The sequence below is a fragment of the Accipiter gentilis genome, chromosome 5 (genome assembly GCF_929443795.1).
Source record: "Accipiter gentilis chromosome 5, bAccGen1.1, whole genome shotgun sequence".
Taxonomy (NCBI): Eukaryota; Metazoa; Chordata; class Aves; order Accipitriformes; family Accipitridae; genus Astur; species Astur gentilis.
In genome coordinates, this window is record NC_064884.1 from 21,247,969 (window position 1) to 21,266,598 (window position 18,630).

The following is an 18,630-nucleotide window of genomic DNA, read 5'->3' on the forward strand; positions in this document are numbered from 1 at the left end:
AAGGAAGGTGCCCGCCCGGAAAGCTAATGCAGGTCTTCACTATCCGCCTGCAGCCTATCCACAGGCACAACAGCATTGGGAATCTCTGCTTTCCCAGACACTCAGCATGTCACGGTGCTCGTTCTCGGCAGAAGCCTTTTTCTGAAAAGGCAAACTTACGGCTCCTTCTCCCACAAGGAAGGTGCCAGCCCTGAAAGATCTTGCTGCTCTTCACTATCCCTCTGCAGCCTATCCACAGGCACAACAGCACTGGGGATCTCTGCTTTCCCAGAGACTCAGCATGTCACGGTGCTCGTTCTCGGCAGAAGCTTTTTTCTGAAAAGGCAAACTTACGTCTCCTTCTCCCACAAGGAAGGTGCCAGCCCTGAAAGATCTCGCTGGTTTTCACTATCCCTCTGCAGCCTATCTATAGCCGCAACAGCACTGGGGATCTCTGCTTTCCCAGAGACTCAGCATGTCAAGGTGCCCGTTCTCGGCAGAAGCTTTTTATGAAAAGGCAAACGTCTGGCTCCTTCTCCCCCAAGGAATGTGCTCGCCCGGAAAGCTAATGCAGGTCTTCACTATCCGCCTGCAGCCTATCCACAGGCCCAACAGCACTGGGGATCTCTGCTTTCCCAGATACATAGCATGTCACGGTGCTCGTTCTCGGCAGAGGCTTTTTCTGAAAAGGCAAAAGTCTGGCTCCTTCTCCCACAAGGAAGCTGCCAGCCCTGAAAGATCTTGCTGCTCTTCACTATCCCTCTGCAGCCTATCCACAGGCAGAACAGCACTGGGGATCCCTGCTTTCCCGGAGACTCAGCTTGTAACGGTGCTCGTTCTCGGCAGAAGCTTTTTTCTGAAAAGGCAAACTTACGGCTCCTTCTCCCACAAGGAAGGTGCCAGCCCTGAAAGATCTTGCTGGTGTTCACTATCCGCCTGCAGCCTATCCACAGGCACAACAGCACTGGGGATCTCTGCTTTCCCAGAGACTCAATATGTCACAGTGCTCGTTCTCGCCAGAAGCTTTTTCTGAAAAGGCAAACGTCTGGCTCCTTCTCCCAAAAGGAAGGTGCCAGCCCTGAAAGATCTTGCTGGTCTTCACTATCCCTCTGCAGCCTATCCACAGGCACAACAGCACTGGGGATCTCTGCTTTCCCAGAGACTCAGCATCTCACGGTGCTCGTTCTCGGCAGAAGCTTTTTCTGAAAAGGCAAACTTACGGCTGCTTCTCCCACAAGGAAGGTGCCAGCCCTGAAAGATCTTGCTTGTCTTCACTATGCCTCTGCAGCCTATCTTTAGCCGCAAAAGCATTGGGGATCTCTGCTTCCCCAGAGACTCAGCATCTCACGGTGCTCGTTCTCGGCAGAAACTTTTTTTGAAAAGGCAAACGTCCGGCTCCTTCTCCGACAAGGAAGCTGCCAGCTCTGAAAGCTCTTGCAGGTATTCACTATCTCCCTGCAGCATATCTTTAGCCGCAACAGCACTGGGGATCTCTGCTTTCCCAGAGACTCAGCATCTCATGATGCTCCCTCTAGGCAGAGCCTTTTTTTGAAAAGGCAAACGTCCGGCTCCTTCTCCACAAGGAAGGTGCCAGCCCTGAAAGCTAATGCAGGTCTTCACTATCCCCCTGCAGCCTATCATTAGCTGTAACAGCACTAGGGATCTCTGCTTTCCCAGAGACTCAGCATGTCACGGTGCTCGTTCTCGGCAGAAGCTTTTTCTGAAAAGGCAAACGTCCGGCTCCTTCTCCCACAAGGAAGCTGCCAGCCCTGAAAGCTCTTGCAGGTCTTCACTATCTCCCTGCAGCATACCTTTAGCCGCAACAGCACTGTGGATCTCTGCTTTCCCAGAGACTCAGCATGTCATGGTGCTCGCTCTCGGCAGAGCCTTTTTCTGAAAAGGCAAACGTCCGGCTCCTTCTCCCACAAGGATGGTGCCAGCCCTGAAAGCTCTTGCTGGTCTTCACTATCCTCTGCAGCCTATGTTTAGCCACAACAGCACTGGGGATCTCTGCTTTCCCAGAGACTCAGCATCTCACGGTGCTCGTTCGCGGCAGAAACTTTTTCTGAAAAGGCAAACGTCTGGCTCCTTCGCCCAGAAGAAAGGGTCCAGCCATGAATGCTCTTGCTGGTCTTCACCGCCCCCTGCAGCCTATCCACAGGCACATCAGCACTGGGGATGTCTGCTTTCCCAGAGACTCAGCAAGTCACGGTGCTCGTTCTCGGCAGAGCCTTTTTCAGAAAAGGCAAACGTCCGGCTCCTTCTCCCATAAAGAAGGTTCCAGCCGTGAAAGCTCTTGCAGGTCTTCACTAACCCTCTGCAGCCTATCCACCGGCACAACAGCACTGGGGATCTCTGCTTTCCCAGAGACTCAGCATGTCACGGTGCTCGTTTTCGGCAGAGCCTTTTTCTGAAAAGGCAAACGTCTGGCTCCTTCTCCCATAAAAAAGGTTCCAGCCCTGAAAGCTCTTGCTGCTCTTCACTATCCCTCTGCAGCCTATGTTTAGCCACAACAGCACTGGGGATCTCTGCTTTCCCAGAGACTCAGCATCTCACGGTGCGCGTTCACGGCAGAGACTTTTTAAAAAAAAGGCAAACGTCTGGCTCCTTCTCCTAGAAGAAAGTTGCCAGCCCTGGAAGATCTTGCTGGTGTTCACCGTCCCCCTGTAGCCTATCTTCAGGGAAAGCAGCACTGGGGATGTCTGCTTTGCCAGAGACTCTGCATGTCACAGTGCTCGTTCTCGGCAGAAACTTTTTCTGAAAAGGCAAACGTCCGGCTCCTTCTCCCACAAGGAAGGTGCCAGCCCATAAAGCTCTTGCAGTTTTTCAGCGTCCCCCTGCAGCCTATCCACAGGCACAACAGCACTGGGCATCTGTGTTAAACACAGACGGCACATCTCATGGTGCTTATTCTCGGCAGAGACTTTTTACGAAAAGGCAAACGTGCGGCTCTATCTCCCACAAGGAACGTGCCAACCCTGAAAACTCTTGCTGGTGTTAACCCCCCCCCCTGCAGCCTGTGAACAGGCACAGCAGCACTGGGGATCTCTGCTTTCCCAGAGACTCAGCATCTCACGGTGCTCATCCTCGGCAGATCCTCTTTCCTAAAAGTCAAACGTCCGGCTCCTTCTCCCACAAGGAAGGTGCCAGCCCATAAAGCTCTTGCTGGGCATCACCGACCCCCTGCAGCTTGTCCACAGGCACAACAGCACTTGGCTTCTGTGCTTACTCACAGACGGCATATCTCATTGTGCTCATCCTCGGCAGAGCCTTTTTCCGAATAGTCAGACGTCCGGCTCCTTCTCCAACAAGGAAGGTGCCAGCCCATAAAGCTCTTGCTGGGCATCACCGACCCCCTGCAGCCTGTCCACAGGCACAACAGCACTTGGCTTCTGTGCTTACTCACAGACGGCATATCTCATTCTGCTCATCCTCTGCAGAGCCTTTTTCCGAATAGTCAGACGTCCGGCTCCTTCTCCCACAAGGAAGGTGCCAGCCCTGAATGCTCTTGCTGGTCTTCAGTGCTCCCCTGCAGCCTATGCACAGGCACAACGGAACCGGGGATCTCTGCTTTCCTAGCTACTCAGCATCTCATGGCGCTCGTTCTCGGCAGAGGCTTTTTTCGAAAAGTCAAACGTCCAGCTCCTTCTCCCACAAGAGAGGTACCAGCACTGAAAGCTCTTGCAGGTCTTCACCGTCCCCCTGCACAGTGTCCACAGGTACAACAGCACTGGGCATCTCTACTTACCCACAGACTCACATCTCACAACGCTCATCCTCGGCAGAGCCCCTTTCCAAAAGGTAAATGTGCGGTTCTATCTCCCACAAGGAAGGTGCCAGCCCTGAAAGCTCTTGCTGGTTTTCAATGCCCCCCTGCAGCCTATGCACAGGCACAACAGATCCGGGGAACTCTGCTTTCCCAGAGACTCAGCATCTCACAGCGCTCGTTCTCAGCAGAGCCTTACTTTGAAAAGTCAAACGTGCGGCTCCTTCTCTCACAAGGAAGGTGCCAGCCTTGAAGGCTCTTGCTGGTCTTCACCATCCCCCTGCAGCCTATCCACAGGCACAACAGCACTGGGCATCTGTGCTTACCTACAGACGGCACATCTCATAGTACTCATTCTCAGCAGAGCCTTTTTCCGAAAAGTCAGACGTCCGGCTCCTTCTCCCACAAGGAAGGTGCCAGCCCTGAAAGCTCTGGCAGGTCTGCACTATCCCCCTGCAGCCTATCTTTAGCCGCAACAGCACTGGGGATCTCTGCTTTCCCAGAGACTCAGCATCTCATGGTGCTCGCTCTTGGCACAGCCTTTTTCTGAAAAGGCAAACGTCTGGCTCCTTCTCTCACAAGGAAGCTGCCAGCCCTGAAAGCTCTTGCAGGTCTTCACTATCCGCCTGCAGCGTATCTTTAGCCGCAACAGCACTGGGGATCTCTGCCTTCTCAGAGACTCAGCATGTCACGGTGCTCGTTCGCGGCAGAAACTTTTTCTGAAAAGGCAAAAGTCTGGCTCCTTCTCCCACAGGGAAGGTGCCAGCCCTGAAAGATCTTGCTGCTCTTCACCGTCCCCCTGCAGCCTATCCACAGGCACAACAGCACTGGGGATCTCTGCTTTCCCAGAGGCTCAGCATCTCATGGTGCTCGCTCTCGGCAGAAACTTTTTCTGAAAAGGTAAACGTCCGGCTCCTTCTCCCGCAAGGAAGCTGCCAGCCCTGAAAGCTCTTGCTGGTCTTCACCGCCCCCCTGCAGTCTATGAACAGGCACAAGAGAACCCGGGATCTCTGCTTTCCCAGAGAGTCAGCATCTCACGGCGCTCATCCTCGGCAAAGCCTTTTTCCGAAAAGGCAAACGTCCGGCTCCTTCTCACATACGGAAGGTGCCAGCCCTTAAAGCTCTTGCTGGTCTTCAATGCCCCCCTGCAGCCTATGCACAGGCACAACAGCACTGGGCATCTCTGCTTTCCCAGAGACTCAGCATCTGACAGCGCTCATTCACGGCAGAGCTTCTTTCCAAAAAGTCAAATGTCTGGCTCCTTGTCCCACAAGGAAGCTGCCAGCCCTGAAAGCTCTTGCTGGTCTTCAATGCCCCCCTGCAGCCTATGCACAGGCACAACAGAACCGTGAATCCCTGCTTTCCCAGAGACTCAGCATCTCACGGCGCTCATCCTCGGCAGAGTCTCTTTCCGAAAAGGCAAACATTCGGCTCCTTCTCCCGCAAGGAAGCTGCCAGCCCTGAAAGCTCTTGCTGGTCTTCACCGCCCCCCTGCAGTGTATGAACAGGCACAAGAGAACCCGGGATCTCTGCTTTCCCAGAGAGTCAGCATCTCACGGCGCTCATCCTCGGCAAAGCCTTTTTCCGAAAAGGCAAACGTCCGGCTCCTTCTCACATACGGAAGGTGCCAGCCCTTAAAGCTCTTGCTGGTCTTCAATGCCCCCCTGCAGCCTATGCACAGGCACAACAGCACTGGGCATCTCTGCTTTCCCAGAGACTCAGCATCTGACAGCGCTCATTCACGGCAGAGCTTCTTTCCAAAAAGTCAAATGTCTGGCTCCTTGTCCCACAAGGAAGCTGCCAGCCCTGAAAGCTCTTGCTGGTCTTCAATGCCCCCCTGCAGCCTATGCACAGGCACAACAGAACCGTGAATCCCTGCTTTCCCAGAGACTCAGCATCTCACGGCGCTCATCCTCGGCAGAGTCTCTTTCCGAAAAGGCAAACATTCGGCTCCTTCTCCCACAAGGAAGGTGCCAGCCCTGAAAGCTCTTGCTGGTCTTTACCATCCCCCTGCAGCCTATCCACAGGCACAACAGCACTGGGCATCTGTGCTTACCCACAGACGGCACATCTCATCGTGCTCATTCTCAGCAGAGCCTTTTTCCAAAAAGGCAAACGTGCAGCTGCTTCTCCCACAAGGAAGGTGGCAACCCTGAAAGCTCTTGCTGGTCTTCACCATCCCCGTGCAGCCTATCCACATGTACAACAGCACTGGTGATCTCTGCTGTCCCAGAGACTCAGCATCTCACGAAATACCTAAATCAGGAAATCTCCTGAGAAGAATGGTAAGCAATTTATTTTATCAATAGATGTACAGGAAAGAAAATCTCTCAAACTATCAACCAATTTATTAAAAAGTTAAAGCACAATAAAATGTGGCGTTCATGGACTCCAGCGAAAACCCTCCTGTGAAACACAAGAAAATCAAAAACATTGATTCTGAAATTTCACTTTCAAAAAGGATCTGTAAGAAAGGAAAATAAGAAAAGAAATGTAAAATAAAATGAGACTAAGTGACCTGAACAATGGGAAAGTAAATCAACACCTATATAAAATAAGTATGCCTCATCATCTGCTCTTTTCCATGTCCCAAAGCTTTATGAAATACAGCGTTTGCTTGGCTTGGGTTTGGAAAAACATGGTGTGCCTAAAGTACTATTTTTTTCAAATGCAGATATGCCTAGAAAAATATTCTATAAAATCAGCATTTCTGGGAATATGTGGACCAAGAAATAAGAAAATTGCTCTAGGAGGAATTGTCTTGCCAAGGAGAGAGCGAGTCCAGGGCTTGCTAGTTGTGTAATGTGTGATTGAAGGTGACAGCACTTGCAGATATTTTAGGGAGCACCAGATCATAAACAAGTGGCAACTTGTAGGAATTCCCAGAAAACAAGAAGTGATTGCATGAATAAATTGCAGGGAATTTTAGCGGTCCAGAAGGTGACATCTGAGGAAGAACCTACTGAAGGTTGCAAAAACATGTGGCTGCTGCTTCTGAGTCTTCAATAAGAAGCAGCAGAGCTTGGAATGGGCTGCACATCTGGAGTTGCACATCTGAAGTCATCACATACATGGTGCCAGAACTGCTGCAGCAGCTCTAGCATACTGGAGGGCAAATCCAGCATAGCTTCAGCAAGCTGTCACCCAGGAAAGCGCCAGCAAAAGTGGGACTGGAGGAAATTGCTGGTGCTGCTGGGTGCTCTCCCCTGCCTGAGCAGCATCTACCTGGATGCTCCCTGCCCTGCCTCCACCAGCATGATGCAGGTTATATTAAATATCCAGACTTTGGTTGAAACTAAGCCTGCCCCAGGTCAGTGGCACATGGCAGTCCCACTTGCAAGTGGTTTTTAGTTTTTAGTAGACCAGGAAGGATGGAGACTGGGCAGATTGCAGGCAGGTATACCTGCAGAGGGGCAGGTACAAAAGGGAGTTTTCTGGGGTTAAGGATATTGGAGTGTCACACGAGTTGTGTCCCAGCTCCTTCCCTGGCTGCTTTTGAGGACCAGGCAGGGAAACCTCTCCCAGGTGGGACTCAGGCAGGTGCCCTCCTTCAGCCCTTCCTCCTGCTGCTTCCCCACCTCCCTCACTTTCCTCTTTTGGCTGTGCTGAGCTGCTCATGTCCCTGCTGTAAATCTACAAACTGCCATGCAGGCTCGACTGGCAGCTCAGGGCACGCTGCCATGCGGCTGCTCCCCTGAAGGAAGGAGGAAGAGGAAGGGGGAGTGATGGCCCTGGTGTCACACTGCTGGCATGGTTCAGCATGCAGGCACAGGAGCTGGTGCCATGGCAGGCAGCAGTGGCCTCCAAAACAGTATGAGGCCCCTATGGCCAACAGGGCTGGGCTGGGATGTCTGCTCGGATGGATCCATGCAGGAGGCTAGCATCCATGCCTAGCCCTAGCCGCAGCAGAAGCTGCCCGGCCATGTGTTCAGGCCAAATCTGGTTTACATCTGGGCTTTGGGGAAGGAATTTGAAATCTCTCCTGAAGGGCATAAGGAGCAGCTTTCATTTGCCAACACCACCAAGATATTTAACTGGACCATCGGTAACAAGTAACATCCATGAATCCCAACAAAAAGCCATGGGTGGTTGTGTCCTTCAGTCAAGGAAGCAAAGCAGAGCAGCACCGGAGGCCTCTTCTCCTCCAAGTTCAGCCACAAGTGGCCAAGAGGTTCAAAACTCTGTCGGGAGGGACAGACGGATGGACACGCACATAAACCGTCTCAATAGGAAGGCATGCATGGTCCTGCTCTCAAGGGAGATCTGTTCTCTGTGCCCCAGTAGCAGCTGGGGATTACAGCAATCTGGGGAAGCGCAGCATCCTCTTTCCTGCTGTATTGGTTTTGTTTGGCAAGGTTTTGGTAGCGGGGGGGGTTACAGGGGTGGCTTCTGTAAGAAACTGCTGGAAGCTTCCCCTGTGTTCGAGAGAGAGAGCGAGCTCATATTAGCTGGCTCTGAGACGGACCCGCCGCCGGCCAAGGCCGAGCCAATCAGTGATAGTGGTAACGCCTCTGTGATAACATTTTTAAGAAGGAAAAAAGTTGGGACGGAGAGAAACTGCCGCCGGAGTGAGGAGTGAGAACATGTAAGAGAAACAAGCCTGCGGACACCAAGGTCAGTGCAGAAGGAGGGGGAGGAGATGCTCCAGGCGCCGGAGCGAAGATTCCCCTGCAGCCCGTGGTGAAGGCCCTGGTGAGGCAGGCTGTCCCCCTGCAGTCCAGGGAGGTCCACGGTGGAGCAGATATCCACCTGTAGGCCGTGGAGGACCCCACGCCGGAGCAGGTGGGTTCCCGAAGGAGGCTGTGACCCCATGGGAACCCCGCGCTGGAGCAGGCTCCTGGCAGGACCTGCGGATCTGTGGAGAGAGGAGCCCACAGAGCAGGCTTTCTGGCAGGACTTGTGACCCCGTGGGGGACCCGCGCTGGAGCAGTGTGCTCCTGAAGGACTGCACACCGTGGAATGGACCCATGCTGGAGCAGTTCGTGAAGAACTGCAGCCCGTGGGAATGGCCCACGTTGGAGGAGTTCGTGGAGGACTGTCTCCCGTGGGTGGGACCCCACGCTGGAGCAGGGGAAGAGTGTGATCAGCCCTCGTCCTGAGGAGGTGAAGCGGCAGAAAATAACGTGTGATGACCATAAACCCCATCCCTGTCCCCCTGTGCCGCTGGGGGGGCTTGGTGGTGAAATCCGGGAGGGTAGTTGTGCCCGGGAAGAACGGAGGGGTGGTGGGAAGGTGTTCTGAGATTTCATTTTACTTCTCATTACCTTGCTCTGGTTGATTTGTAATAAATTGAGTTAATTTTGCAAATTGAGTCTGTTTTGCCCGTGACGGTAATAGTGAATGATCTCTCCTGTCCTTATCTCGACCCGCGAGCCTTTTGTTATATTTTCTCTCCCCTATCCAGCTGAGGATGGGGGAGTGATAGAACGGCTTTGGTGGGCACCTGGTGTTGAGCCAGGGTCAACCCATCACACCTGCTTACATCAAACCTCATGAAGCAGAAATGATTTTGCTGCCCAGTGACACTCCCTGTGCCCTTACCAAGGGCTGGGCAGAGTGTGGTCCTCAAAACACTCAGCTTTTTTTCCTCATTTTGCACAATAGTTTACAAAGATCCACCAAGAAGAAAATCAGGATCACTAGATATGCAGGGGAGGATTAGGAAGAAAGAGAAGCAGCCACCCATAAAAATGTGCCCATTTTTAACTTCACACCTCTACTAGGAAAGTATCCAATTATTTCTTAAATGACCCCAACATTTTTTTCCTCAGTCTCCTTGCCTGGTTAGCCATTTCACTTATTTATTATTCTCTGCATGAAATAATACTTCCTGACATCTGTTCCCAGTTTGTTTCTCTTTAATTTCCATTTATAGCACATTTTCCTATTCTCTGATCATGTTAAAATAAAACAATAAGTATGTCTGACACGGTGCAAGTTACTTAAGATCATGATCCTTCCCTGACCTTGATTTTTTTTTTTTTTTAAACATGCTTTAAAACACAGAAAAACATTTTAATGAACTTTGATTAAAAAGCAAGTGGAAAGCTCAGAGAATCGGCAACCACTTGGCATTTCACACATGCACTGGCAGCCGGTTACCCAGGGACCAACGTGAGGATCGGTTGATGGTTACAGTCCAGTTCCACTCTGACAAGTATCAGCTGGAGGCAGATGGGGAAAGTGAGGAGCTGTGGGCTGCGCAGTCCCTCCACGAGATGGAAGGGAGAACCAGGTGACTGTAAGAGATGAGGTGGCAGTGGGACAGGCATGGGAAAGGACATGTTAATTCCCAGTGCAGTGATACAAACTGGCTTTAGTGATGTGTTCCCTTCTGAACAGACAGATGGGAAAAGGTCCCCATCCCTTGCTCTGAAGAGAGAGTTTGCTTCCAAGCACAACCTGGCAACTCCACAAGCAATAAATTCACAAGGAGAAGCAATGAGGAGTACTTCAGTTATGGCACAAGAACATTTTATATTGTCATCTCTATCTTGGTACAAGCCCTCAATATAATTTTAGCTCAGGAGGAGGTTGCTTATGAAGCTAAAATAAAATGGAAAGAATCAATGTAGCCTCCATGAAATGTGTGTGCATACCTTCTGGTTAATTAACAAAGCAAAACAGCGAGACGGTGTCACCTCCAGCTGGTCCGTCACCATTTTATGGACTAGCAGGCAGTTCTCCAGTAGGGAGCATCATGTTCCATACAAGTAGTAGCCTGCTCAGAGCAGCCCCTCCAGGTCCTCTTACCGACTGAAAAGTCGGTAAGTGTGGTTATACATCCTGCTATGACAAGGCTGACAAGGGTGCACCCCTGAGCAGAAACATCTGAAACTGAAAACACTTCTGCTCAGTCCTCTTTTGCTGGAAGCGTAGTGGTTGCTCTGCACTTTGGCATTATGGCAGAGAGATGTGGGTGCCCGTGACAGCCAAGAGCCACAGCAGCCTGGGCAGTTCAGATCGTGGTGCCCTGCACGTACCTTATCAGCCTCTGGAAGCTTTCTTCACAGAGCTATTTTATCAATAGGGTTTTGAACTGCCAAGTTGCCAAGGGCATTTTCCTTTTACCCAAATCCCAAGCTGAACCCACTAGAAACCCTGGGGTTTTTTGAGGTCAAAACAAACACCATGACAAACAGGACTGAGAGCAGCCAAGTTAAACTGTGTTCTGACAAAGCACTGGCCTCTCAAACACACTGTGCAGCTCGGTGCCAGGGCTGGACCACTACAGCTTGAGAGCAGGAAGGCTGATGAGGGTAGGCAGTCTTCAGGGAGGCAGGTCAGAAGTGGCTTTGAAGGCTTGCCAGCAGGTTGCTGGATCAGGCACACAGCACATACAGGAGGACTGCTGATCCTTTTGGGAAACCAGCACCTCCCACTGCGCAAGAGATGCTCCCCTTGATTGTCCCCTGGCTCCCCATGGCATCAGGTAGGTGTGAGTGAACGGGCCAGCAAGGTTGGCCACCTCACACCCATGGGAACCATTTAATCCTCAGTAGCATAGAGGCTCACAATTACAGAAATGTATGTTTGTGTCTCTGCTCCCTAAACTTGCTGCACTTCATCCACTCTCCCAGGCTTTAAGCTCTAAGCAGGCAGAGTTCATGCAGGTGGATTTGTCCAACATAGCCCACGGTTTGGAAGGATAAACGTGAGCCCCCCCTTAGTCTGCCTGTTTCTTCTGCTCATTTCTCCCCAGCCACAACTGGGCAATTTACCCTTGCTGTTGATCCAGCCCAGTATTTAGAGGATCTGGAAGACTCAAAAATTGATTGAGGGGAAAAAGAGAAAAGCTACACTACACTTGAAGGCCTGATTACACAAAACTTTATGCAAACAATGCTGCTGCCGGCTTGGAAAACAGGCCTGGAGGAGGGGACGGAGAAAGCTTCACAATGTGACTTAGCCCATACTTGGTTGTGAATGCATTGTGCAGTTATAATTGGGATTTAACAATCATTCCCTATTTTATGTGCAGAAACAGGAATTGAGAGAAAGTACTGAGGGTCATTCATTTTCTGAGTTGAATTCTCTTTATTTGGTCAAGTGGTCTGAGTCAACAAAGTCATGCTCTCCTCTATTTCCGAGAGTTTCTTCAGCATCTGGCTCACCTTGGCCTCATCAAACTCCAGACAGAGAAACTCCGATTCCTACAAAACAAAATTGCAAGAAGAATAGTTGAGAAAGATAATGTTTTTTCAGGCATACAGTGGAGGCAGAATAGCGAGTTCTGGCTCCTGACGATTTGTGTCCCATGTCTCCTTTTTTCCTGATACCACTTAAATAACATCAGTAGACCCAGAGATTGGCTCCACACCTACCGAGCGAGAGCAGTACATGCCAGCTGGCCAGCCAGCGGCTGCCAAAGAGGACATAGGAAGGTTGGGCTCTGCCCACCCCTCTTTTCAATGTAGGCATCAGTTTGGGTCTCTACTTAGCTGCAGACTTTTGCAAAACTTGTAGAAATTTAATTATGTCTGAGACTTCCACTTGTCCTTCCAGTCTGGTGATCCCCAAAGCTGTTGCTGCAGATGCTGGGAACTGCAAAGCAGTTGGAGCCGCTGCACAAAGCTCATCACATACGAAAAACAGACTTCATACAGAGGAAAACAAGAATCCAAAAGACAGTCTTGTACAGGACATTGCAGTCTGGAAATTCAGGAGAGTTTTATGTTCCCTTACACATGGGCTCTAGTGTCAATATAAACTTAGAAGCAAGTTAAGAAGCAGCACTGATTTGCTCTGAAAAGTCCTGTCACATCTTAAAAAGTAGTTATTCTCTTCCAAGATGGGATATAGTAAAAGGATCTTGCCAAAGGCCCAGAAAATATAAAAAATATGTATAAATAAAGAATATATATATATAAAGAAAAATATAAAAAATATATAAAGTTCAAATGATAGGGAACTCATTAATAAACACCAATGTGAAAAGGACTCCTGAGATCTCCAGTCCATTAGCCTTACCTACTGGTATGCCTATAGTTACAAACTATTTCCTACAGTGAGTCTGGCAGAAGAAACATTTGAGATTGCCAGGAGCATGACTGTGTACTGAAAGTCATTCCAGGTGAAACACCATCAGTCATAGAGAAACAAATTGAAAATATTTGGAGATGGAAGTGCAGCCAGTATGGAGGGAGGTTTCCTTATGAGTCATTGGAATAGTTTCAGCAATTGGAATCACTGTATATCCACTGAATTTCTATATGTAACACAGACCCTGTGGTGCTTATAAAAGCAGAAGGGCATCTCCAGGTCTCGTGTGTTTTCTACCAGACTAAAATTTCTATCATTATTTCAAAATACCTTTTTTCCATACAATTAGCATCTACCCAAACCATCGCAACATCATCCTTTACATTTATGGAATTAGTAGTTCATATACAAGGATAAAATCATTGGACAAATTAAACCCATCAACTTTTACTAACCACATTTCAGGACTGTTACAAGTGATTTTCCCCAGGCATCAGGGGTAGTTTTACCTTTTACCCTCTCTTGTACTCCCAAGGATTCATGTATTGTTTCATTTTTTGTAAGAACCAAACCAGCAAGTGAGATATGAACCAAAATGTTGACAGAAGAAGCAAGGGGATCATTTTGTGTGCAATTATCACAAAAGGCACTGCCAGAAGAATGCTATTGGGAAAGAAATGAGGTGCCAGAAGTCAGTGATCAGGAAGCCGAGCATGTGGAAGTCCATGAAGAATTTGTGCCAGGGCTTCTGCCCAGACATCAGTCACACAGGGAACTACCACAGTTCAAGGCAGAAATCAAACCGGTGATTTAAACCTTAAAACTTGAAACTTTCTGAGAAGGAAGACCTCATACAATGAGAGCAGCATGCACTTTAAGCTTTTTTTTTGTCTTCAAATATCACTGCCTCTCCCCTAATGCTGGTAACTCAGGTGTTGGTAAGCAACTTACGGTAGCTACACTGGATGAGTCAGTCTTTATGAAACATTTATCATCTCATCTGCTAACGACCAAATCATCCAACAGACCGAGGTGCAGAGATCAAGCTATGTATTTAGCATGTGGATGCTTCTGATTAGAAAAGGTTTTGTAGAATTAAGGAGAATTTTGATTGAATGATGAATCAGTAAAGTTCAGTAATGGTCATGTAACTAAATATATACCATACAGACTATAGAGATGGCTATCAGGAAAGGCCCCTGCCTGAGCAAGCAATTACGCTCATAAACAACATCCTATTAGAAACTATTACTGTAGGTTGTGGAGTTTTTTTAAATTAATCGTACATCTCTATAATATTACTTAGTACATTCCAAAACAGCACAAAAGTAGCATTAAATATTAGGGATCAATAACAACACAGATATGAAATGGAGGACTTGGAAGCAAGTGCCCTCTCACACCGTTTTTCTTGTCCTCGGCAACACTTATTGACATGTCTCATGGAAAATACCTTGTATAAAATATCTCTGCAAGCATAATTACAGCAGAGCATAATTACAGCTGGTCACTGTGCAGAAAGAAAATGTTTGGTGAGGATTTTGACAGCTTAACTCCATTTGGCAGTAGGCTTTATTATATTTTCCTGTCTGATTAAGAGTGCACTGAAAAAAATCCAGGTTGGATCTGCCTGAAGAAGATGTGTTTGCAGGAGATTGCATGACAAAGGCTGAGCAAAACCCTGAAATATCTCTCTATACATTCCTTGATTAGGAAGCACTGGAAAAGTAAAATCTCAAGCAATCCATTAGCTAAGGCCTGAGACTTTGTGAGGCATTAGACTGAAACCAGATCACAGACTCTTGCTGGAGTAAACCATTCTCCACTGAAATGAGAAGAAACAGGCAGCGTTAGCCCAACCAGTGCAACTGCTGCAAATTGGGACTGCAAAGCCAATGCCTCTTCAGCTCCCCCAGCTAAATCCCCCCAGCTTTAGCATCCTTGTTTTCCCAGACCTTAATGGGAAAAAGTTTTGAGCTCACTTTCACAGAAGCACTACTGCACAAGCAGCTTTTCTCAACTTAAAATCATCCCCTTATCTGTAACACATTACAAGTCTTGTTTCATGGGCAACATCTGAAAAACGGTCTTCTCTTCATAACTTCATCTCTCTTTCCTCAACACGTGTGACATGCCCATGGGCTGATTTCTGTCTTAACCTTTTAGGGAAGGGAACAAGTGGCGGCACTAGGCTAAGCAGCCCTGGGTCATAGTCCTTGACAGGACGGACTCCAAGGCCAAATTCTTAGTTGACTTCTGTGGCTTTCCAGCCATGACTGCAGGCCAAGTCATGTGAGCCCATCGACAGACTTCCCCAGGCCAGGGTCTGCCCATGCAGCCTTTAAGCTCTGCATAAGATGATTTTATGGCTTAATCACACGGTAAGTGTGAGCAGACAGGAGAAGACTGAAGCTCCCAGCTCTGGTGGAGATGTTTTTGCACAAGCCTAAGGCATAAGGGGGCTTTTTCTTTTCCTCTTCAGGTTTTGTCAGTTAAAAGGAATGTAAATTGAGCAAAAGGACACTCTTGGATTACAGTAAGTCTCTTCATGCCATTTTATAGTAGTGTAAGTGTACTCATAAAGCATAGTCTTATCTGTAAAGCAGCTAAAACTTTCCTATGTGGATTGGACGGTATCTAAATAGTTATCGCACTCTCAGGTGGACCAACCTAAAATGTGACCAAGAGGGCTGTAAATCAGCCTACTCAGAACTGGGCTTTAGTTTTATTTAATGCTTCGCTAGTTTATATCCTCCATAAAGTTCCAAAGGAGGAGAAGAAGGAAAAAAAAAAAGAAGATGGACCTGTGAAATTAAAACTTCTCATCGCTCCCCTAAGATGTCCTTCAGGAGCAGGACAAATTTGATGTCTTTGCTCCCTTCTCCACAAGAAACAAGGCATCCCTTTTGATACTTCCGACTGTTATAGGAATTTTCAGCCCACTTGGATCTCTTGTAGTTAAGCAAACCCAAAATGGAATGAGTCATTCATTAAAAATAAACCCAGAAGGTAACAAACACTCACTTATCAGAAGCCACCAAACATGCAATGATGGCACCGTGAGCCCCTTCACTGGCCAGGGACCTGCTGTGGTAAATGTTTCATACCAGAAGTGTGAGTAGCTGTGCCTCGAAGCCCTGAAGCATGGCACGCTTGCCTACTAGACTGAAATCTGGCCTTCAGCTGAGCCCTTCACAGAGACGGATGTGATCTTTGGAAAAAGGCACAAGTGGGGTTGTTAGAGCACATGCGTGTGCAATGGAAATGGCATGTGCATCCTCACCTTCAGGTTGGAAAGCCAAGCTCAATGCTCTCAGAAAGGTGTGGAAATGGACATCCCACATGCTTTCCCACCCCTCCTGCATTTCCCTCCTGAGCCTGGGCTATAAAAAGGAGCTGCAAAAAAAAATCCAAGAACCACAAACTCCCCGCCGCCCCCAGCCATGAATTAGGTCTTCTAGGTTTTTTTCTTTTTTGGGAACAAGAGAGCGCTGCAAAAATATTTATATGAGAGACAAAAAGAAGCACAACTTTCTGTATCTCAGCAACTACACTTTAAAAACCATGTATTTTTAGAAAACGAATCCTCACACATTCAAACTTAAAAACCCCCTATCATTCTCTACTGCTTCAGTTTCACCAGCTACTTGAAATGGTTCCCACCAACTTTGATACGTCCAGTATTTTTAAGTTCTAGCCACTATACTGGAAAAAACAAAAATAAACCCCTCTGAATTCACATATCTTTTTATTCATATTAATTTCCACTTGATTCAGAGACCTCCTAAAACACTCAGAATTCAGGGAGCTTGGTCACCGCCAGGACTGCAACATAAGTTGGTGGTAAATTTGATTTGGATCCCAGAGTGTCTTGACTAAGGCTCGTTCCACAGGCCAGGATGGTGGCTTGGGGCATCTCCCTACAGAGAAGTTAGGAAGTCAGCTTTGTTAGCAAATGGTGGTCATGAGGGAGATGCTGGTATGGGTGCAATCAGTGCCATGCCTCATGCTCATTGGCCCAAAGACAGAGAAGGTTCCTACGTGCAAATATTTGCCTACCCAGGTGGAAACACCTCAGACAAAGCTTTGAGAGAGGTAAGAAGAACACCCTGCCAAGGAGTAGGAAACAAAAATTGCTCAGCAACTGAACAAAGGTGCCAAGGTGTTGACGACAGCCACAACCCAGGTGGGTCAGAGAACCCAGAGGTTCAGGGACTTTCTTCCATTAAGTCAGAGAAGTGCTGCCAAGCAGAGAGCTGGCTAGCTACCAGGAGAGCAGGTCTCCATGGTTCAGCAGAGGTGTCATGTGCAAGGTGAGAAGGAGCCAATTCCACCTTCACACATGGAGCGCTCTATGGCATTCAAGGAACTGAGACAGAGAGAAATGCAGGGTTTGTCCAGTTAGATACTACCTCACATTAAAAGCAGGCACATTTTAAAACTCTACACAAACAGAATACAGGTGATGCTGTGTGCCCATCCTCATCTCTGTGGATTTCAGACAAGCCAGGAGTGAGCACAGGGTCCACATCCCATGGGAACAAGCCCACTCACAGCTCCTTCAGTTGGGGTCCCAGAGGCCACTGGGCTATGGGTGCCACTGCTGAGATGGGCCCTCGGGAAAACTGCTTCAGATCATGTGGAAGTGGAAGAGCAGAGATGCCATGAACTGGGACCCACGGACCTTGTCCTACGTGATCGGGAGGCAAAAAGAAACCTCAGTGACACCCCATGATGGGCAGCCACCAGCCAACAGACCAGGGCCATGAATAAAAGCCTTCTTAACTTGATGTGGTGCTTGTAAGATCATTGTAAAGGCTCTTTGTAAAGGAATTATCCAATCTTGAGTTACCAGGAAAGCAAACTCTTTAGATAGTGAAAAACCATCAGCTTCTGATGCCTGTGTGCAAACACAGCCAGCCAGCCAGCCAGTTACAGACAGGGACTTCTGTACCCATGCAGCTGCCTCCTGGAGCAATGGGAGTATTGTGGGTTTTTAGGTCTTATCTTTCTGGTACAGGCAACGCAGTCATTTGCTCCACAGAGGTTGAGATTCAATGTAATTTCATTGCTCTGGAAGATATTTTATTCTCCTGGCTTAGGTTTTGCCTTAGAGTAGGATGTCCCTTGCATAAGTAAAAACCAACCACCAGAAACCCAACTTGCCTTCAGACATCCTGGTAGCTTTCACTGTGATTAAGAGCCCCAATTAATTTTCAGCCTTCCCAATTTTTTTGGTCAACAAAGACACTAAGTGATTTTGGAAAGGACTAGCTGATAAAACAGTTTTACATCTGCAGTTATGCATTTGCTTGCTAGCAAGGAAACCTTGTTATCCTGATTAACAGGTTTTGATACTGCAGTAAGCAAAGTGCTTTATGGAGGGTTTCTTCTTAATTAAAAGAACTGCAGAAGCCAGAATTTCAATGAAAGTTATTAACAGAAGTAGTAGAGTTCAGAAGTGTTGCCTTTTTTTTTTGGTCTGAAGCCCAACCATTCAGTGATACATGATTAAAATAAAATGGAACATATTTCTCCACTTCTTAGTTAGGTGTGTGAGAGGGTAAATCAAAGAAATATCCAGCATAACATTTCCTATAAAAATGAATTTTGCTGCTTAACAACTTCTGAGTTCCTCATGGCTAAGCAATAACTAATAATTTTTTTACTACTCTGTGTCACTTTTCCTTCCAGATCACTGAATATTCTGCAGCCAAGCAAATCTCCTACCTCCTCTGTTAACCAGGAAAAACACCAGGTATATATTACATAAGTAATTAAGCGCATCACTGGCAAACAAAGACTCTGGAGTCATGACTGTCAAACCTCTCAGTATCTTATGTTAGCTTGGATAGTAAAACCAGCAGGGAATACCTCCAAAATGATACAATATTCTACAGTAA

At 48.0% G+C, this 18,630-nt stretch overlaps 2 protein-coding genes across 4 annotated transcripts in view; both read right to left on the reverse strand.

Moving 5' to 3' along the window:
* Positions 1–18,630, reverse strand: part of B3GNT2 (UDP-GlcNAc:betaGal beta-1,3-N-acetylglucosaminyltransferase 2) — a 553,121-nt gene that overhangs the window by 477,559 nt on the left and 56,932 nt on the right. The gene's annotated exons all lie outside the window — the stretch shown is intronic.
* Positions 11,763–18,630, reverse strand: part of COMMD1 (copper metabolism domain containing 1) — an 88,550-nt gene continuing 81,682 nt past the window's right edge. For all 3 annotated transcript variants that reach the window (XM_049799776.1, XM_049799778.1, XM_049799777.1), the window contains one exon: positions 11,763–11,898. In XM_049799776.1, the coding sequence (XP_049655733.1) occupies positions 11,791–11,898 (108 nt within the window). In that variant the 3' untranslated portion in view covers positions 11,763–11,790. The remainder of the gene's footprint in view (positions 11,899–18,630) is intronic.